Consider the following 23,301-nt stretch of genomic DNA (forward strand, 5'->3'; position numbering starts at 1 on the left):
AGAATCTGGATTCAGATCTCAAACCTGTTCCTCAATTTCTGTGTGATTTTGAGCAATCTAGGCCTCAGGTTATCTGTAAAATGAGGGGTAAGTCTAAATAGGGGCATTTAGGTGGCACAGTGGCTAAAGTGCCAGGCCTGAAGTCAGGAAGACATGAGTTCAAATCCAGCCTCAGACACTTAGTAGCTAGGTGACCCTGGACAAGTCACTTAACCCTGCATGCCTCAGTTTCCTCATCTGGAAAATGAGCTGGAGAAGGAAATGGCAAACCACTCCAGGATCTTTGCCAAAAAAGAGGTGGAGGAGTCGGACATGACTGAAAACAACTCAGCAACAACAGGTCTAAATATCTTGAAGGACCCATGATCCTATGAAATTTCAGGCTAGGAAACACAAGGGAGACCCACAAGGCCCATGTGGCTTGCCATGACCTCTGACACATGCTTTGGCCAGTCCCCTTGCTGAGCTACGTGTGAACTCTTGTCCCCATGAAAGGATGGATCCATCCTCATGTAGATCTCCAAGGCCATTTGGTCTGACTGCCACATTTTACAGATGAGGAAACTGAGGCCCAAGAAGGTTGTCCAAGGTCTCATAGACCTAGAACTGGAAGGGACCTCTCAGGTTATCTTGACCAACTCTCACATTTTACCAATGAGGCAACTGAGGCCCGGGGAAATTAAGTGACTTGCTCAAGATCACACAGGAGTGATTATTCAATCAATGAAGCAATCCGTAAGCACTTGTTAAATGCTCACCCACTAAGTGCCAGGCCCAGGCCAGGCTGGAGGTGCAAAGACAAAGGCATCATGGTGGCCCCAGGTCTCCTGTCTTCAGAACCAGCTCCTTACCCCCTGCACCAGGAAAGGGAGGTTTTGACCCTTCTTTCCACTGTGTTCTATCTGTCCCCTTCATTCAGGAGAGGAAATGGGGTTTCAGGAAGACAGACTACAACTTCAGAATGAAAATCTGCTAACAGAAATGGAATTCAATAATCATCCAACCAGGAAAGCTAACGAACAGAACAAGTTATTTGCCTCTTTTGGGGGGAGGGGAGGTGCCATGAAGTTCAAAACAAAACCCAAAACCTTCCACACCCAGAAGACAAGGCAGGGCCCAGAGAAGGAAGGGGTGGTAGCGTTTCAGTGCGTGCCCATTAGTCAGGGGCATTCTCTTACACCATCAAGAATTCCTGCCTTTCTCCAGGCAAAATGTAAACTTCCTTCAGGTTTCCAAAATTCAAAGCATCATGGCATTGCAGGATAAAGTACTACAGGAAAAAGAATCTTGTAAGCTTGAAAGTCTGCATGCCTTGTGGGCGATTGCTCAGCTACCCTAACCCTTTTGCTGTTCAGTCGGGTCCAACTCTTCATGACTGCATTTGGGGTTTCCTTGGCAAAGATCCTAGAGCAGTTTGCCATGTCCTCCTCCAGCTTATTTTACAGATGAGGAAACTGAGGCAAACAGGGTGAAGTGACTTGTCCGGGGTCACACAGCTAGTAAGTATCTGAGGCCAGATTTGACCTGATTTCTTCCTGATTCCAAGCCTGGGGCTTTATCCCCTGCACCACATCGCTGCCCTAACCCTGACCTTAGCTGCCCAGAACAGGGAGTGTTACATGAGGCTTGGGCTCAGGCATATGGGGCACGTTCTGACGGCTGGGAAGCTCAGGCTCTCCCTGAAGTCCAAGGCCATCATCCGTTGTTACGCAGGTGGCTGGCCCTTTCCTAGTTACAGATTTTAAAAGGATTTTTTTTAAAGCCCCAAGCCTTGAACCAGCAGCCATGAATTGGTGGGGCTCTAGATCTGTTCTTCCCATGTTGGAACCTTTAAAGGCTGAACTCCCCCCCCCCCCCAGCTAATCAGCATGGTGCTGGCGCTCTGTGAGCACGGCTGACCGGAGTTATTTTTGATGGATGATCTAATCTCAGTCTTCCCAGCCATGAGGGTGAGGACATAGATAATAGCAGAGGCATATCATCTATCAGACAGCACTACGATGTGCATTGTTCAGGCCCTACGTGGCAACTGGCGGGAACTCAGCATCATGGGGCCCAGGCACGGCTTGGTTCAGTCAGAAGCTGAGAGCCGCATGCAGAGGCTGATCAAAGCCATAACTAGGGGATGGCAAATGGGGCTGTGCCTAGGGTGGCTATATTTAGAGGCCATTCTTAGCGCTTGGAGTCCTTCAGCAATGCAGAAACATACGAACTGGGCAAGGATAATCAATTAAAATAGGAAGCTGGTGGATGGTCCACTTTTTCCCCCTGGTGACCACACCCTAGATGAGCTCCTTCCAGCCCCACCCCTCTCTCTCCCCCTATTCCTCCAGCCCTGGCTAACTGAACTGAGGGCACAGACTGGGCCACTGTCCCCAAGTACAATTGCCATTTATGGCTCTGATTCCTTTCCATTCACAGTCAAGTTTCCACAGCATCTTAAAGCTGGAAGGAGCGTTGGAGATTATCAAGGGAAGCCTCCTCCCCCACCCTGTACACACACACACACACACACACACACACACACACACACACACACACACATTTTACAGAGAAAAAAACTGAGACCCAAAGAGAGTGTAGTATGATAGACTTTAGAGCCAAAAGGGACCTTAGAGAGTAGGCGTTCTTAACTTATTATCCACAGGTAGCAGGGGTTCTTTACCTGGTGGCCCACCAAGCCCGTGGATATATTTCATGGGGTTGGTGAACTTGGATCAGAAAAAAAATTACATCTTTATTTTCCCTGACCTCTGGTTTCCTTTGAAATACTGTGTGCTTTATTTTATGCATTTAAAAGCATTATTCTGAGAAGGGCTCCTTGAGTTTCACCAGGCTGCCCAAGGGGCAAGAACTCTGGATTTAGTCAAAATGCCTCATTTTATGGAAGAGGACATTGAAGTTCAGAGTGGCCGTGACTGGCCCAAAGCCACACAGGTGCTCAGCAGTTTCTGTGGGGCTGAAGGTCTCCAGGTATTGTCAGCGACCCCTAATCTCATCAAGGATTCTTCTAGAACAGGGGTTCCGAGCCTTTTCTGTGTCGTGGAACCCTTTTAACTCTCTGGGGAAGTCTATGAACCCTTTCTCAGAATTGTGTTTTTTAAATATATAACATACATATATACATAAATATATTTATAATTTTAAATAATAATTAAATTACATAATTAAATTTTAAATTATAATTAAATCATTTAAAATAAATATATAATATCAAATGCATAGGATTACAAAGGAAATCAGTTATATTGAAATGTAGTTCCCAAAACACTTTAAAAAACAAGTTTACTGAGCCAAGATTAAGAACTTGATCTAGTCCACTGATGAACTAGAAATCCTTAAAGGGAGAAGCTGAAAATCAAGTTGTCTGATATCTCTAGACCAGCACCCAGTGAAGGAGAGATAGAGCTGGGCTCTCAGTACCTGAGGTCAACCGGGTGATACAATGGACAGCACTCTGGGAGAGTTTTTATTTTGCCTGACTCTACACCTCCCTCCTACACACACACACACACACACACACACACACACACACACACACACACACACACGCACACATACCCAGAGAATTTAAACCCTTATGAATATTCACTATATGATTTAGTTGCCTCTTAATCTGAGGATGTTTCTCTTAACCATTTCTTTCTTTTTTTAAATATAAATTTTGAGTGGTTCCTTTTGTTTTTACATCATCTACAATTTCCAAAGTATCACTCCCCCTTCCCTTCCCAGAAAGGAATAAAAGGAATTTTTAAAAGACTTTTTAAAATAGTTCAGCAAAAATAACCAATGCAGTGAAAAATTCCACCATTGTCCACGATGTTTCACACCCATAGCCCCCACCTCTGCAAAGAAGAGAAGCACCTTTTTCATAACTCTTCTTTGGGGCTAGGCTTTCCAATGCATTTTTAAATCATGGGTTTTTGTTGTTGTTGTTGTTGTTAGCCTGAGTTTTCCACAGGAGGCTGGAATGGTAGAAACCATTGGTGAGTCACACCCAATCTGAGTCTCCTTTCAGTAAAGAAAATGGAGGGATTTTACTCTCTTTTGTAGTAGGGTCAGAAGAGTCCTGCTGAGCAGGAAACCAGAAGAATAGGTCACTGCTTAGTGGCATCATAACAGCTTAGAAACAGATCCTCTTAGCTCCCTCTTAGATCTAACAGGAGAGAGAGAGAGAGAGAGGAGAGAGAGAGAGAGAGAGAGAGAGAGAGAGAGGAGAGAGAGAGAAAGTATAGATGCTGAATTAAGCCAATGTCCAGAAACATTGAGAGTGACCAGAATCTTGTGTCTTGCTTTGCAGAAGTAGATGGTATGGACCTCGGCAAAAAGCTCAGCATCCCCAGAGACATCATGCTGGAAGAACTGTCAGTCCTCAGTAACCGAGGGGCCAGATTGTTCAAGAGGCGCCAGAGGAGATCAGAGAAGTACACATTTGAAAACTTCCATTGTGAATCCAAAGCAGAAATGAATGTGAGTATCTACCAGGATATGTTTTGGCTTCTCAATATGTGTGGGTTTCCCAATGGGGAAAGCAATGGTATCTTTCAAGCCAATAAAAGAACAAAAATTGTCATGGGAGGCTGATTGAGCAATTTTTAGTAAAATAACAAGTGTCCAGATAGAGGATGAAGAATGACTGAACATACACTTGGTCATCTGCTCCCCAGCCCTTCCCCAGCATCTACTTGTTCATTTTAACTGTTGCTTCACTTCTAATTCACCTCTCCAACTTTATCAATCAACCAGCCATGAAATAAATATGTATTACTTTTTTAAAAAGTAAATTTTGATTAGTAGCTCTTGTTTTTATATCACCTACATTTTCCTAAGTATCATTTCCCCCTAAGGACAGCCCTGTGCTACCATGGGAGATAGAGGAGTTTAAGGTAGTTTCCTCATTCTTGTGGAAATTACAGTATCACTGGGGAGATGAGACTAATTGTATGTCTGTCACCAGAGGCACAGCCTAGCTCATGTATGGAAAGGAAAAAAGGATGGAAGGAAAAAAGAAAAGGAGAGGAGAGGAAAGGGAGGGAGGGAAGGGTAAAAAAAGGAGGGAGGGAGGAAGGAGGGAGGGAAGAAAGGAGAAGAAGAAACAAAGGAGGGATGGAGAAAGGGAGGAAGGAAAGGAAGGAGGAAAGGAGGAGGGAGGGAGGGAAGAGGGGAAGAAAGGAGGGAAGAAGCAAAGGAGGGAGAGAGAGGGAGGAAGGAAAGGAAAGAGGAAGGAAGGAGGGAGGGAAAGAAGGGAGAAAGGAAGGAAACAAGCATTTATAAAGTGCCTGCTATGTGCTAAGTGCTTTACAAATAATCTCATTTGATTGTCACAACAACCCTGGGGGTTAGTTGCTTTATAATCCCCATTTTATAATTGAAGAAACTGTGGTAGAGAAAGGTTAAGAGAGACTTGTCTAGGGAAACACTGCTGGTAATTGCCTCAAGTCCAATTTGATTTCAGAATTTTCTGACTCTAGGTGTAGTGTTTTATCCACTGTATCACCTAACTGTTTCTAGACAGGGAACTAGAACTTTCAGGAGACCCGAGTTCAAATCTTACATTGGACATTTACTAGCTCTGCGACCCTGGTGCAGTCCCTTAACCTCATCGTTAAAAGAAGGAACTGGAGTCAAAAGTCTCTAAAGGTCCATCCCTTCTAACCAATCCCACTGCTGTCATTTAATATCTTTTTGACCCTTGGGCATAACCTCTCTGGGCCTCAGTTTCCTCATCTGTAAAATGAGGGAGCTGCACTCATTGACCTCTAAGTTCCCTTCAGGTCTAAATCTTTGACCTGGTGTCTGATCATCAAGGAAATAAATGTTTCTGGCCATGATCATGGGTTCTCACTTGTGTGGAGGGTCAGTGAGCTCTGTAGGATATGAGAAGGGAACCGTGAAGAGAGGCTGGAGAGGCAGAGAGAGCCTCATGGAGAAGGTGGACCTTGGGCTGAGCCTGGAGGGTGGCTAGCCATCAGAGATGGGAGGCATGGGTGTCCCCTGGGGAGGGACCTTCTGTGAATGAAGGACTCACAAAGATGGCAGCCAGTTCACAGGACTGGGAAGTCACAGCCTGACTCAGATAGAGGACGTCTGCTGGGAGGAGTGGGAAATAGGCGAGGAAATGTACAAACTGGACATCCTGAGTGTACAAAGGCAGGTAAGAGAGATTCTTGAGGAGAGGAGGCCCTGGAGGGAGCAGTGTTTAAGGATGAATCATTTGGGAATGACACACAGAACGAATTGCAGAAATAACTAACATTTGTCGAGTACTCTGAGGTTTGCAAAGCACTTCCTTCCCACTGGTTATCTCTTTTAATCCTCATAACAATCTTGGGATGGAGGTGCTATCATATTCCCATTTTATAGGTGAGGAAACTGAAGCAGACGAAGTTCAGTGACTTGACCAGGATCACACAGCTAGTAAGTGTCTGAAGTAAATTCAAATTTGGGTCTTCCTGTATCCAAGTCCAGTGCTCTATTCACTGAGCTGCCTAGCTGTCCCCCACTTTGTAGATGAGGGTATTTGGAGTCAGAAATCCACTAGGAATCTGTGAGAAGAGTTTGGACTAAAGAATGTAAAAGGAAGGGATGGAAACAAGAAACATTTAGAAGGAAAAAATAAACAGAATGGAATAACTGCATTGATTTGGAGAATGAAGGAAACTGAGTCAAAGATGACTCCAAGTCTGGGAACCTGAATGACTCAGAGAGTGCCTGTAAGCTCCTGCTCCATCTCTGGGCTCTGTCTTTCTGAAATTCACCTTGGTCATGTTTGGAGCCCTCCTTAAACAGTACTGAAAGGAGGATGGAATCTGCTGACTTGTTTTCCATTTTTTTTTCTCTTTTGATCCAAGTCTTGGATTTCACTGGGGTAGGAATGTCCTGATGTTGAATGTCTTCTATGAACTTAGACTCTTAGACAGGTTATGTCCTTACCCAAGGCCACACAGTGAGCGTGTCTCAGGGAGAGGACTTGAACCCAGGTCTCCTTTAACCTAACTTCAGTCCTCTGAACACTGTCATGCTGCCTTCTCCACCACAGTAACAAAATGCCCTCCTTTCTGATGAAATCATTGTGGCTTTTTTGAAGACCAATATGTAGTTATATGGATGACTGGGGGAGGGAGAGGAGTAAGGGGGGGATTTCAGCAATATAGAAATAAAGAAGTCAATAAAAATTATTTTTTTAAAAAAGAAATTGGTCAGTAGTCTGCACCCTCTGAAACCTCTGTCTATCCCAGATAATATGAATTTCCAGATACCTTCTCTAACAAGGTTGGATAGTCTGACCTCGGACCCATCCGAGCAATTTAAGAACAATAATAATAACTTAAAAATTCAATATTTTATTTTCTCCAATTACATGTAAAAACAATTTTAACACTCATTTAAAAAACTTTTGAGTACCAAGTTCTCTCTCTTCTAATAACTTTATAAATTCCTCTCTCTCTCTCTGTCTCTCTGTCTCTCTCTCTCTGTCTCTCTCTCTCTCTCTCTCTGTCTCTCTCTGTCTCTCTCTCTGTCTCTCTGTCTCTGTCTCTCTCTGCCTCTCTCTCTGTCTCTTCTCTCTCTGTCTCTCTCTCTGTCTCTCTGTCTCTCTCTCTGTCTCTCTGTCTTCTCTCTCTCTGTCTCTCTCTCTCTGTCTCTCTCTCTCTGTCTCTCTCTCTCTCTCTCTCTCTGTCTCTCTCTCTGTCTCTCTCTCTGTCTCTCTCTGTCTCTCTCTCTCTCTGTCTCTCTCTCTTCTGTCTCTCTCTCTCCATCCATTCACCTATCCATCAATCCATCTACCACCCACCCATCCATTTATCCATCTATCCATCCATCTCCTGATAAAATGGTTCAGCTAAGGTCTCAAGGATTGGCAGTCTTGTATCATAGGAAGAATATTGACTTGGAATCAGTGGATCTGAGTCTGAGTCACCGATTTACTGCTTTCTAGATGTTAAGCAAATAAAACCCCTCTCCTGTCAGGGTCTCAGTTTCCTCACCTATATAATGGAGGGATTGGACAACATAACTTCAGCTCAGAAGCCTAGCTCTTCACTGATAATAAATTGTGTTTTCCTCCATGTAGGTCAAAGTGGGAAACTTTTAGAAATAACCCAAATGTGTGTATGACCAGCTTCTACCAGCAGAGCTTAATGGCAAAAGTAGTTTGGGTTATGTAGTATCTTTTCCCTATAGAACTCAAGCAAGTTCTATATCAATTTTTTCATCCTTTCCACATCCCTAAGAAAATAGACTCCTGGAATCAATCAGTCAGTCACCAAGCATTTCTCAAGCGCTTAGCACATACCAGACACTTTGCTAAGCACTGGGGATCCAAAAGCAAAACCAGTGATGAGGGACCGGTGATGTATCAACGACAGGACTACAGTTTACAAACACCATCTCCATCAGCTTCACCCCTTCTCAACAGACAGGTAGCAAAGCAGAACCAGATGCCATTTGCCTGGTGATGTCTGCAGCTATCTTGAGTTCTTTTTCAAACCAGTTGTCCAGGGTCCATCCCTTTGATATCACTTGGCTCTGCAAAGATGTTTCTGTTAACCTTGAATCCCCAGAGTAGATGATCAAAGGGTTTCTCATGGATGATCTTGATATCTTTCCATCTGAATGGGAACGGCATGTCCTCCTAGACATGGCATGGAGCCTGAAGTCAGCATGCCATGCTCTGTTTCTGACCTCACCAGCAATGCTCTGGGAGAACTCCAGAAAGGCACTGAAGTCCATCCTAGCATGGGCACAGAGAGCTAGCTGGTCTTCCATCTGTCTCCTTTGGTATCTTCAGAAAATAACTAGGATTAAGAGAACATCTATTTCATGCTTTGGAAACCTTGGAATGAAGGTGAAGTTTATCTTCTAGGAAGCAGAGACCAGAACCATCCTAGATTTGGAGATACAAAGAACCCGAGACGCCATCTGGTTCAACTCCCTCACTCTACAGGTGGGGAAACTGAGGCCCAGAAAGGTTAAGTGATTGCCAAAGGTCACATTAGAGGTGGAATTTGAACTCAGGTTCTCTGATTCCAGGGCGAGGGCTTATTCCACTGTACGAAAGAGACCTCAACGGTCATCTCATTCAACCATAACATTTGTAGTTGAGAAAAAAGATCAAGAGGGAAAGTGGTAGCAAGTCGGCAACCTGACTGAAGGCTTTCTGACTCCCAGGGCAGTGTTCTCTTTATAATACCAAGCTATATCTCTGCCCTGCTTAAATGAAGTGATTCCCCTCACCAACCCCAACAGGCACATACTCACATACACTCACATGTACACACATACATTTGCATGTATACACATATGCACACATAGACATATACTCACATGCTTGCCCATACACACTTAAACACACACAAATGGTCCAATACATACTTTTTAATAAAAGAGTCAATTAAAAAAATGTTTTCTTCAAGGTTTGAAATGAGATACAAATTGATATGTTTCTTGAATAATTGTTTTTTTAGCAAAACCAGTTTTAGAAAAACATCAGTTATTAGACTCTAAAGCTAGGTATGAAGCAACGAAACAAGAAGGGAAACTGAGGTAATATGCCTAGAATATACTTTTTTCCAGATCAAGTAATCAATCAAAAAACATTAATTGAATGCTTACTAGATGCCAAACACTGTGCTAAGCATTTGGAAGATAAAGGTTTAAAAAAGAAACAATCCCAGACCTCAAGAGCCTCACAATTTGATAGGGAAAAAATACATAAATAATGAGGTACATACAAGATACAGAGAGAACAGACGGAGGTCATCCCACCTGCACCCTGGAAAAGGTCTCCTGGAAAAGGGGAATTTGAGGTGACACTTGAAGGAAGCCAGAGGACCCAAGAAAAGTAGTAAGGGAATTAGAGAGCTGGTGAGTGCTGGACAGTGGAGGATGGAGTGGAGTGGATGGGAAGGCCAGAACTCCGGTTTGTGGATGGAGATCACAACATGAGGCAGGCTAGGGCCAACTCGGGGATTCCAGACATTGGCCAGAGAAAGAGGGGAACAGGAAAGAGAGATCAAGGTAGCCCCATAATCTGAGAGACCACCAGTTCAAAGTTGAGGATGATACAAAATCACTGGGTTTTTAACGTTTTCCTGCTTTGGAAACATTTTTTAAAGTGTTTGGGTTTTGTTTTTTTTAGAATTATTTCTGGTTAAAAACCTCAATACTCTACAAATGGAGACTACTGGCAGGCCTTGGAGGTGGGAATCTGTCATTTACAAATGGCGGAGGTGGTGGGAGGGATATTGATTTCATTCCCAGACTTCAATGGAATCTGATTTAAAAATACTAGAGAATTATTTGAAGGAATCTTTCCCTCGCCAACACTCTGATCAATCACTTCATCATTTAAATCCTTACTATGGGGCAGGTATTGGGCTAAATATGAGGCATGCAAAGACAAAAGCGAAACAGTCCCTGCCCCTGAGGAGCTTACACTCCATCCGTGGAGATGGCATCTGCGGACATACTATAGACCAAAGGGGTGGAGGGAGGAGAGCGAGGAACAGGAAGACCATTCCTGAGAAAGTGCTGGAGCTGTCCTGAAGGGACTCCAAAAAGCAGAGGGGCAGAGGGCACTCCCCATGCCTGGGCCATGTTCTCCTTGAGAGAATGGTGTGGGACACTGAGCAGGAGCATGTGGATGGATTGTAGAGTGAGAGGAGGGGAGCAACGTCTAAAAAGCCTGGGAAGGCAGGAAGGGCCAGGTTGTGATGAGTCTCAAACGTCTAGGTCTTTCTATTTTATTCTAGAGCCAACAGGGAAGGTCTGGAGTTTATTGGGGAGAGGGGCAGATGTGATTGAAACCACAACTGCCCCATCACTCTGGAGGCACTGGGGAGGATAGAGTCCGGAAAGGCTTACAACAGGGAGGCCAATCAATGTGCCCGTAATACCTTTTTCATATTGTAAATGGGGGCTGGTTGGTTTCCCAGGAGTAACAATGCCCTTGAAGCAGATTATCTGTGATCTAGTGGAAAGAGCCTGTGGGTCTCAGTCTCAAGCCAGCATTCAGAACTGGCTCTTTCACTTACTAGCTGGGCAAGCCTCTTAACCTCTCCGAGTCCCAGTAAACTGGGGATTCTAACTTAGTACTGCCTGCCATAAAGGACTCTTGGGAGCAAAGCATCTTATTCATTTTCACCTGTTATTAAAAACATTTTAAGACAAGGAAAAACATTGTGACTATGTCAAGTTAGCCATTCAGTCACCAGGTCAAGTTGATTCTCTCATGCATCCTCTTCCCTCTATTCACATAGGCATGCCCCTGATACTAATCATAAATGAAGTGGATAGAGTGCTGGACTTGGAATAAGGAATGTGTGGGTTCAAATCCCAGCTCAGATACTTACTCTCTGTGTAACCCTGGTATAGACAGGTAACCCCTGTTTGCCTCAGTTTCCTCATCTATACAATGAGGAATCACACCCACTTCTCAGGGTTGTTGCGATATAGTAAGCACTACATAAATGTTAGCTATTATTAATTATTATTATTATCTATAAAATAAAAGAGTTGGGCTCCATGATGGTAATGGGATGATCCATGATATTTCTAAGGTCTCTTCCCCTTTATTATGCTACAACCTAAATTCAAATGTTGCTTCTGATATTTTCTAGTGAATCTCATTAGAGGTCTTTGAGGTATTCTGATATATATAGAGAGAGAGATAATCAGACTTATACTACCATCTCATACAGTTCTTATGAGGAAAGTGATTGAACAAACTGAAAGCTCTCTAGCAATGCAAGCTATTGGTATTGTTTTGTTGATAATTTTTTTCCCCACATTAATGACCATCCTTTATGTCAAATCCAGACCCAATTATGAAGCCAGTCAGACAGCATGCCCCAGTCACCTCCTGACATTGTGAAGGATGTCTTGAGGCTTTGCAGTATGGATAAATGTGAAATCATGTGACCCTATAATTATGTCTGGTGTGCTCTTAGCAAAGTATGTCTGTGGCCCCAAGAGAAGCTGTCTAAAACCATCCCAACCTCATATGACTGTCCAGGATTAGATAATTGTCCTTTTTCAGCACCAACAGAAAGGAAGTTACCCAACAGGTCTGTCTGGACTAAAAGAAAGGGAGGGGATGAGGCAATTCTTCAAATAGCTGAATATGTGCAGAGATCTCTGAAACATGGGGATGACGCCAGTTATTAATCTCTTCCATTTATTCTGCTAATCCATGGACAGAATTTGTAGTTATAGTTTGGAAAAATAAAAACCAAATCACTGTGACATCATATTCTTAGCAACTTCTGCTATTACAGTCTGAGTGCCTGTGTTCCAAATGACGGTCCATGATTTCATACATGGAATCCCAGGGTCTCAGAGTTGAAAGGAGACCTCAGAGGTCATCAGCTAGTCCAACCCAGACCTGAACAGGAATTCTCCCTACGCTGTTCTGGAGGAAGAATCTAGATGCATTTCATTTAAAGAAAAGAAGACTGGAGCAGGGCTGAAGTGGGCATGCTGAGAGTAGCCTTCAAGTCTTTAAAGGGCCACCCCATGGAAGAGGCATAGATTTCTGATTGGCCTCAGTGGGTAGAACAAGAAGTAGTGTGACCCTGGGCAAGTCCCTAACTTCTCTGGGCCTCAGTTTGGGTTCCAAGATGCAGATTTTGGTCAATATAAAAAGAAACTTCCCAGTCATCTCAATTGTCCAAGAGGGCAATGGGCTACCTCAGGTTGTAGTGGTTTATCTCTCCCTTCAAGCAGATGATCACTTTGGGGGAGATGTTCAAGAAGTGATTTTCAGTTGGGGATGGGCTGGACTGGATTACATTGGATTGTTATATGCTCTGTGGTTGTTGGTCAGTCCCTTCAGACGTGTCCAACTCTTCAGGACTCCATTTTGGGGTTTTCTTGGCAGAGATACTGGAGAGATTGGCCATTTCCTTCTCCAGCTTATTTTACAGATGAGGAAACCAAAGTACACAGGGCTAGGTGACTTGCCCAGGGTCACACAGCTGGTATATGTCTGGGGCCGGGCCTCTTCTTGATTCTGAGCCCAACGCTCTCTTCACTGCGCCACCTATTATTATGCCATGGAACCATAGATGTTTTGCTAGGAAAGCCCTCAAGGACCATCTAGTCCACATCCCTAGTTTGACATATGAGAAAAGTGAGGTCAAGTTGCCCAAGTGAATTGCCCAAACTCACACAGCTAGTAAGCCTCTGAGACCATGTCTCATTCTGTTCGTCTGTGATTCTGTGCTTTGGATGTCTTGTTATCTAATCCTAGACTCAAGACCTCTACAGATGGGGATCCCATTACCTCCTGTGACAGTTTATTCCATTTTTAATGGAATCATGTATCTGGTCATGCCAGTTTTTTTTTTCTTCAAAAACCTACTGTGGCTCCCTATTGCTTCCCAAGTAAAGTTCAAATGATGGAGCATCAGAGAACTCTAGATTCAGAGCTGGAAGGAACCTTAGAGGTCATTGAGCCCAACTCCCTTGTTTTTCAGATGAGGAAATGGAAGTCCAGAGAGGTTAATGACTATCTACGGTCACTCAGGTAGCAAGTGTCAGAGGCAAAATATGAACCTAGCTCCTCTGACACCTAACCTCAACCCTAAATTCAGCACTCTCTCTGTTGTTCTTTGAATTGTTCTAACCATCCAGAAGATATTCCTTAAGATCCAGACCAGATCTCCCATTCCAAAATTCCCATCCATTGCTCCTCATTGTGCATTTCAGCAAACTACAAGGGAATGTTCCCATCATATATTAGTTGAGTTCTTGTTCAATCATCCCTTGGGACTGGATTTCAAATGAAAAAAAAAAGAGAGAGGCAGAACAGTAACAAATGAAAAGAGCTTCCCATAAGAGACCCAGAGAATCTGAGTGGTGCCAATAATATCTGGCTTTGGAAACTGAATGCCGATAGGTTCTTGTATGAGGTAGAAAAGCATCTATCTCACTAATTAAAGTTATATGACCCTAGATTGAAGGACTCTTTTTCCATCTCTCTTACATAGAAGAGACCACACTACCCAGTGGTGATGTTTTGGAGGTTTAAGTTACACAACAATAGCAAAATCTGGGGCAGAACCAGCTGACTGATTCCTAGAATTCCTGGCACTTAGCACTAGACTAGACAGTGTGATGAGGGGGAGAGAGTACTGGGCTAGAAGTCAAAGGACCTAGGGTGGATTAAATAACTTCTGAGGTCCTTTTGAGTTTCAGACAGATAGGCCTGAGATCTGTAATCTGTCCAAGGCCAGATTTTCTGTCCTGGGATCCAATTGTCTCCATTCTAACTTTAATGTTTGCATATAACCTTAAGCAAGCTGTTCTAGATTTGAGGGGGTTGGGGGGAAACAGAAGACAAATTGCTTATAGGGAAATAAAACCCCAGATAAGTCAGGGAATCATAAGAGAGCACTTAGATGTCTATGATGAAGTCAGGTCATCAAGGCCAGAGGAGTTACTTTCCAAGGTACTGAAAGAACTAGCCACTAGGAGTCTTCAATCACTTTCAGTGATCTACAAAAAAAAAAAAAAAGTGAAAAATGTGAGAGGACGTCACAGGACTGGAGAAGAGCTAATGTCCCAATATGCAAGAAGTAAAAGAGAATGAAATCTGTGAATGGGCTTTATCCACCAATCCTGGCAAATTCTAGCACATAATAGGAAAGGGGTGGTTAGTGAAAATTTGGAAGGGAAGATAGTTACCACAAAGAGCCAGAATAGCTTCATTAAGAACAGATCATGCTGGATTATCCTATTTCCCTTTTTAAATAGGGTTTCTGGATATATAGATATCACAGTGTGGGAAAAATGGAGGCAAGTAGTTTAGATGAATGGACAGTTAAGCAGATTTGAAAGTGCTTGAATGACTAGACCCAAAGAGTAGTTGATAATGTCATCTTAAGGGAAACTTTCTAGTAGATTTGTATTTGAGTCTACTGTCTTTGATGTTTTAATAAAGGGCTTGGATGCTTACCAGATTTGTGTTATCCACAAATCTGGAGCAGGATGGAATGGGGTGTGTGAAAGATATAACACATTGAATTACAGAATCAAGAACTGAAAAAAACTTGAAAGGTTAGAATTCTAGGTTGAGTCTAAGACAATATAATTTAATAGGAATCAATGCAAAGTCTTGCACTTGGGTCCAAGAAATCATTTTCACAAGCATAAGATGAGAGAGGCATGGCTGAAAACCAGATCATCTGGAAAAGGTATGAGGAGTTTAGCAAACTGCAGGTTAACAGCAAACTTGACTTGAATTAAATGGGACATATCCAGAATGAGGGAGACAATAGTTTCCGTGGCCAGAGCACATCTCTGCAGCATGATGTTTAGCTTTAGGGCCACATTTTAAGAATAGCCTTTGGAGCAACCAAAGTGGTAAGATGCCTTGAGAATTTGCCATAGAAGAATTAGTTGAAGGAACTGGATAGGTTCAATCTTAAGAAGAGAAGATTTAAGAAGAAGAGAAGGAAAAAATTTCCTAACAATTAGAGCCATCCCAAAGCGAAATGACCCATCTCACAAGATTCCCCCTCACTAGACTTTTTCAAAGAAAAGATGATTGAGATTGCTCTTAAAAGAAATTCTTGGTCACATACGGATTAGACTTAAGAGTTCAGAAGCCCCTTCTAATTCTGAGATGCTATAACAATTTGGTTTAATTTCAGTAGAGAAGGTAGATATTTCCCTTGAGGTCTCACATTAATTTGGACAACTGAAAAGCTTGTGGCAATGAGCTATCCCTGCCTGGTCAAGAGCTGGAGGATTTATCAAGGCCATTAATGTTGATTTTCTAGTCTTGAATTCATGGTTCAATTTCCTAGATTTAAAAAACAAATTCTCAGTATAGCGATTTTCTTCTCTAACTCCTCAGAAAATGCAAGTACATTTTATTTACAGGCATCATTTTGGGATGGAAGGAAAGGGATAAAAATTATCCTCTAATTTGTGGAAATCCAAAAGAGTTGTGAAAGTATGATTCCATTCATTTTTATAATAACACTTCCAGATGACCAGAAGTATTATCCTGATTTTAGAAATCAAGAAATTGACTCAGATATTATTTTTAAAATTTTAATATTTTATTTTTCCAATGATACATAAACACAATATCTCACCTTTATTTTTTACAATTTTGAGTTCCAAATTCTCTTTCATTTTTCCTCCCTGCCTCCCTAATTGAGAAAGCAAATAATTTGATAAGGATTATATGTGTATAGTCATGTAAAACACATTTCCATTTTAGTCGTGTTGTGAGAGAAAACACAGACAAACCAGGAAAAATAAAATTAAAAAACAGTATGCTTCAATCTGTCTTCAGATTTTATCAGTTCTTTCTTAGCTCAGAGATATTAAATAAATTTCACAAGTTCATAGGTGAGTTAATGAGAGAGTCAGAACTAGCCCACATTCTAATCACCTGACTTTGGGGAAACAAAACAAAGTATTTGAGTTAATCTGATTTTTTTTTTACAAACTATGTTCTATGATGTGAAACGTATTACAATTGGCACAAAATAATCAGCAGTTTTAGCAACCACATGATGAGGGAAGGATCAAGGAAAGGTAGATGAAAAGAACACCTAGAATCAAGAACAATTATAGAATTAGAAAGGACTTTAGAAATCATCTGGCTGTAATTCCAGGGTGAATATACTGGGATGTATGAACATGTATTTTTCCCACCAAAAAAAGTTGCCTTCTCCATATGGAGGGTATTAAACGTGTAATTGACAGAATTTCCCAATGATAATAAAACCCAAACCTCCACTAGCATCAACCCCTTGTGAATTCACCCCATTTAAGCACAGAGGGGAAACTGGGCTCTCGGAGTGATGCCAATGAAGCTCAAGCTCTAACAGACCCTACCAACCTGGTACCAAGCTTGTGTAAGATCCAGCCTCGCAAGGTCAAAGAGGCTCATAACAGGTTGGCCACAACGTGGTATATTTTTAGACCTTCCAACTCTCCAAGACCATCTATTAAGACTAAGTCAAGGAGGAATTGAAATGGGCATGACTAGAGGAAGTACCTATGGTGATAAAGGAATCAACCCTTAGATTATTAAAGTAACAGAAGAGATTTCTTATGTAACACGGGAAGAAGAGAGAGAAAGACAGAAAGTAACAATCATAGCAAAATCACTTACAGAAGTGTATTGAGCGGGCCATTTTTGTTTGCTCTTTTTTTTTGCAATTATGTAAAACAGTTCCATATTAGTCATTTTGTACAAGAAGACTCAAAAGAAAAAAAAATGAAAGAAGGAAAGTGAAAAATAGCCTGCTTCAGTCTATATTCAATCAACATCAGTTCTTTCTCTGGAGGTGTATAGTATGCTTCATCACCAGTCCTTTGGGATTGTCTTGGATCATTGCATTGCTGAGAATAGCTAAGTCATTCACAATTCTTCATTGTACAATATGGCTGTTACTGTGTACGGCGTTCTCCTGGTTCTGCTCACTTCACGCTGCATCAGTTCATTTAAGTCTTTCCAGGTTTTTCTTAAATCATCCTGCTCGTCATTTCTTATAGTACAATTATATACCATTATAATCATACAACACAGCTTGTTTAGCCATTCCCCAACTAACGGGCATCCCTTTGATTTCCAATTCTTAGCCACCACAAAAAGAGCTGTCATAAATATTTTCATACAAATAGATCCTTTTCTCTTTTTTTGGATGTCTTTGGGATACAGACCTAATAGTGGTATTACTGGATCAAAAGGCATGCACAGCTTTAAAGCCCTTTGGGCGTAGTTCCAAATTGCTCTCAGGAATGGCAGGATCAGTTCACAACTCTACCAGCAGTGCACTAATGTCCCAGTTCTCCCACACCCCCTCCGATATCCAACATTTTCCTCTTTTGTCACATTAGCCACTCTGATAGTTATGAGGTGGTACCTCAGAGTTGTTTCAGTTTGCATTTCTCTGATTTAATTAAGTTTTGATTTATTTGTCTGAAAACTGCCAGTTCAATCAATGACATATTTCTTTATCAAGTAATGACTTGAATTCTTATAAATTTGAATGAATTGTCTATATTTTTTTAAAAAATGAAGCCTTTATCAAAGATACTTGTTGCAAATTCCCCCCCACCCAGTTTTCTGCTTTCCTTATAATTTTGGTGACATTGGTTTTGTTTGTGCTAAAACTTTTTAATTTTACATAATCAAGATTACCTGTTTTACATGTTGTAATGCTCTTTATATCATCTTTGGTCTTAAATTCTTCTCTTATCCATAAATCTGACAGATAAACTATTCCACACTTTCAATTTGCTTATGGTATTACCATTTATGTGAAAATCATGTACCCATTTTGACCTTATCTTAGTATATGATCTATATTGTGGTCTATACTTAGTTTCTGCCATACCGTTTTCCAGTTTTCCCAGCAGTCTTTGTCAAATAACACATTTTTGTTCCAATAGCCTTAGATGTTTGGGTTTATCATAAACTAGATAACTAGTCATTTATAGTCATTTACTATAATGTAATTTGTATCTAGTCTATTCCATTGATCCATCATTCTATTTCTTAGCCAGTACCAGATGGTTTGGATAATTACTGCTTTATAATACAGTTTGAGATCTGGTACAACTAGACCACCTTCTCTCACATGCCTTCCCCACCATTGGTTCCCTTGATATTCTTGAGCTTTTGCTCTTCCAGATGAATTTTGTTATTTTTTCTAGCTTTGTACAATAATGTTTTGATAGTGTGATTGGCATGGCACTGAATAAATACATTAATTTGGGTAGAATTGTCATTTTTATTAAATTGGCTTCACCTACCCATGAGTAGTTAATATCTTTCCAATTGTATAGATCTGACTTTATTCACATGAAAAGTGTTTTATGGTTGTGTTCATACAGCTCCTAGGTTTGTCTTGGCAGGTAGACTCCCAAATATTTGATATTATCTGTAGTTATTTTAAATGGAATTTCTCTTTCTATCTCTTGTTGCTGGACTTTGTTGGTAATATATAGAAATGCTAATGATTTCTGTGAGTTGATTTTGTATCCTACAACTTTGCTAAAGTTGTCAATAATTTCAAGTAGTTTTTTAGTTGATTCTCTAGGATTTTCTAAGCATAACATCATGTCATCTGTGAAGAGTAATAGTTTTGTTTTCTCATTGCCTATTCTAATTCCTTTGATTTCTTTTTCTTCTCTTATTCTTATAGCTAACATTTCTTGTACAATATTAAAAAATAGAGGTGACAATTGGCATCTTTGCTTCACCCCTGAGTATATTGGGAAGGCTTCCAGCTTATCCCCATTACAGATAATGTTTGCTGATTGTTTTAGATAAATATTACTTATCATTTTAGGGTAAGCTCCATTTATTCCTACATGCTATAATGTTTTGGTAGGAAGGTGTGCTGTATTTTGTCAAAGGCTTTTTCTGCATCTATTGACATAATCATATGATTTCTGTTGGCTTTGTTATTGATATTGTCAGTTAGGCTAATAGTTTTCCTAACACTGCACCAGTCTTGCATTTTGGGTACAAATCCCACCTGGTCATAGTGTATGAGCCTTATGATGTACTTCTGAAATCTCTTTGCTAGTATTTTATTTAAATTTCTGTGTCAATATTCATTAGGGAAATTGGTCTATAATTTTCTTTCTCTGTGTTGGCTCTTCCTGGTTTAGGTATCAGCACCATATTTGCATCTTAAGAGGAATTTGGTAGAACTCCTTCCTTGCCTATTTTTCCAAATAGTTAATATAATATTGGGATTAATTGTTCTCTAAATGTTTGGTAGAATTCACTTGTGAATCCATCTGGTCCTGGGATTTTTTTCTTAGGAAGTTCATTGATGGCTTGTTCAATTTATTTTTCTGGGACTGGGTTATTTATTTTATTTCTTCTTCTGTTAATCTGGGTAATTTATATTTCTGTAGATATTCATCAATTTCATTCAGATTATCAAATTTATTGGCATATAATTGAGCAAAATAGCTCCTAACAATTGTCTTAATTTCCTCTTCATTGGTGTTGATGAATTCACCCCTTTCATTTTTGATACTAGTCATTTGCTTTTCTTCTTTTCTTTTTAAAAATCAAATTAGCCAATGGTTTATCTATTTATTTTATCTATTTATTTATGAAACCAGCTTCTAGTTTTATTTATTAGTTCAGTGGCTTTCTTACTTTCAAGTTTATTAATCTCGCCTGTGAATTTCAGGATTTCCAATTTGGTGTTTAATTGGGGATTTTTAATTTGTTCTTTTTCTATTTTTTTAGTTGTTATGTTGAGTGGGCCATTCTTCCCAGCTCAATGGCCAATCCTCTTTGACACCACTCCCACTACCCCCCAAGGAATCAAGCAGAATCCACTGGCCAATCATTTCCTTTAGGAAGGGAGCTAAAACATGGGCTCATCCCCACATGTGCTCCATGGGATACCACCTTCCCCCAGACCCCAGTCTAGAAGATCAGGTGGATTCCCCCAATTACTTCATGAACTGTACATATGCATATATTGGCAGCTATATGGCACAGCGGATAGTGCACCAGGCCTGAAGTCAGGCAGACCTTAGTTCAAATCTGACCTTGGGTATTTACTAGCTGTATAACCCTGGGAAAGTCACTTACCCAGCTTGCCTCAGTTTCCTCATCTGTAATATGAGCTGGAGAAGGAAATGGCAAACCAATCCAGTATCTTTGCCAAGAAAACCTCAGATGGGTTCATGAAGGGTTGGGCACAACTAAAACAACTGAACAACAACAAATGCAAATAAACATATATATTCATAATGTGCCAGTAAAGGTGCTTTGTTTAGATTCGGTTCAGCTGAAATAAAGAAGGTCCTTGTTTTTGTTTGCCTTTCTTACCTTCGTTGTAGGGAGTCACAGACCAATGGAAAGAAGGCTATAATTTAGGTTGCATCTCATAACTAAAATAAGGCACTGCTTGGCCACCATAAGGCATGACTGTGTATTTAAACAATAACCACTGGGGTACTTGGTGTTTCCTGTCAACTAATGACTAACTGGAAAGAGTAGATGCTCCAGCCTGTCATTAATCCCCAGGAAATGGCCCACCCTTGAGTAGGCTGCTGTGGCTATTTTAAGGCATCAAGGTTGGCAGCTTGATTGGAGTCTCAGGTGACACTGGTTTCAGCATTGCCTGGTGAGAAGGAGAGTAAATGAATGCCCCCCAGTATTGGTCATATAGTCTGCCTTAAATGTAATGAAAATGGCTTTAGAAAGTCTTTCCTGGAAGGTGAACAAATCAGTTATTAAGGTCTATGGAATGCTAGAATTTAGGATATATCTAGTCAGCCCCAGCCCTCTGATCATGTTTGACCTGCCCCATGTCCTTCCCACCCCACCCCCATCTTCATGCCATACTCTTCAAACCACAGTCCTGAGACCATGCCCTGGAGGAACTGAGCCGATCAGCTTCAGAGCTCCTGCCCTGGGGCTGTGCAGTCCTAGTTGGTAGCTGTTGGCTGTTCTTGACCCCATTTGGGGTTTTCTTGGCAAAGATGCTGGAATGGTTCACCATTTCCTTCTTCAGCTCATTTTTACAAATGAGAAAACCAAAGCAAATAGGGTTAAGTGACTTTCCCAGGGTCACACAGCTGCTAGTAAGTGTCTGAGGCTAGATTTGAACTCAGGAAGATGAGTCTTCCTGATTCCAAGCCCAGTGATTAATCCAGTGATTTAGCTGCCTGGGCATGAATACACTGAAACATATTACCAATGATAACTTGCCCACAAAAAAGGCATAAAAACGTTAACCCAGAACACATATGAGCACAAAAACACATAGGCTAGTTGCCGGTTAATCCATGGATGCACAATAAAAACCCTCAAATATACTCATTGACCACAGCCAGGTGGGGCAGTGGCTATAGGTTTGGGCCTGGAGTAAGGAAGACCTGTGTTCAAATCTAGCCTCAGCCACTGGTCACCATGACACAGGGCGAGTTACTTAACTTCTGTCTGCCCCAGCTTCCTTATCTATAAGATGGGGATAATAACAACACCTACCTCTTAGGGCTGTTGTGAGGATCAAATGAGATAATATTTGTGAAGTGCTTTGCAAACCTTAAAGTGATATATAAATGTCAGCCATGATTATTATGGTGAATTATCAACATCCCACAAAATTCAGAAGAGCCAAACCACAACTGTAAAGACAGGTGGAGTAAGTGTCCTGTGTCAGCAATGATGCCTCTCTCTTTTTTCCCCCCAATTTTATTAATTTATTGATTTATCAACAATCACTTCCATATGCTTTTGAGTTACAAATTCTTTTCCCCCTTCCTCTCCCCCACCCTCCCCAAGACAGCACACAATCTGATATAGGCTTTACATTTACATTCCTATTAAACATATTTTCACATTAGCGAAGTTGTAAGTAAAAATTAAAACCAATAGGAGGAACCATCAGAAAGAGGAAACAAAACTCAACGGAAGGTAAAAATAAGTGACAGCGATTCGACTTCCATAGTTCTTTCTTTGGATGTGGACAGCATTTTCCATCCTGAGGCCTCTGGAGATGTCTTAGATCCTTGTAATGCTGAGAAAGGTTCAGTTTAACATATTAGTCATCACATAACGTGGCTGCTATTGTGTACAAAGCCCTCTTGGTTCTGCTCACTTCACTCAGCATCAGACCATATAGGTCTTTCCAGGATTTTCTGAAGTCAGCCTGTTCATCATTTCTTATAGCACAATAGTATTCCATTACATTCATATACCACAACTTGCTCAACCGTTCCCCAATTGATGGGCAGATGATGTCCTCTCTCAATGGGTCTGATATTGATAAGGGTTCAGCGGTTTCCTTTTGCTCCCATGCAGTACAGGATCGCCATGCAGAATGGAACTCTGGATGGCAGCAGCATGGAAGGGGGCTCCCAGCGTGGCCCGCTGACCCCTCCTAACACGCCGGACCCCCGGAGCCCACCCAACCCAGAAAACATCGCACCAGGTAAAGAGCTGTCACCTACAAGAAAGGTGCGGGGAGCCTGTATTCTTCTTGCTAAACTGGGGGGCTTTCCCATCAGATCTTTCCCTTTTAGCAGCATTTTAAACTGTAAGCCCAATCCAGACATGGGTTATTGGGGCCAATTCTCTCTAGATTCCGGCATCGTACTTTTAAAAAAATTCAGTCAGTATTCACATTGATACATCCTTTATGTAATAAGAGATAGCTTTTACATTGTGCTCTAAGGCTTGCGAAAGTGTTTTTCAAGTATCATCTCATTTGATTTGGGGAGGCCGGGTGTAACAGTGGGTAGAGAGCCCACCCTGAAGCCAGGAAGACTCATCTTCCTGAGTTCGGCTCTGGC

General features: G+C 41.4%; 1 protein-coding gene across 5 annotated transcripts in view; it reads left to right on the forward strand.

Moving 5' to 3' along the window:
- MYOZ2 (myozenin 2) overlaps positions 1-23,301 on the forward strand; it is a 56,011-nt gene that overhangs the window by 16,351 nt on the left and 16,359 nt on the right. For all 5 annotated transcript variants that reach the window (XM_078148631.1, XM_021008314.2, XM_021008313.2 and 2 more), the window contains 2 exons: positions 4,301-4,470; positions 22,811-22,940. In XM_078148631.1, coding sequence (XP_078004757.1) covers positions 4,312-4,470; positions 22,811-22,940 — 289 coding nt within the window. In that variant the 5' untranslated portion in view covers positions 4,301-4,311. The remainder of the gene's footprint in view (positions 1-4,300; positions 4,471-22,810; positions 22,941-23,301) is intronic.

This window comes from Phascolarctos cinereus, unplaced genomic scaffold, assembly GCF_003287225.1.
Source record: "Phascolarctos cinereus isolate Bilbo 61053 unplaced genomic scaffold, phaCin_HiC Scaffold_9;HRSCAF=440, whole genome shotgun sequence".
Taxonomy (NCBI): Eukaryota; Metazoa; Chordata; class Mammalia; order Diprotodontia; family Phascolarctidae; genus Phascolarctos; species Phascolarctos cinereus.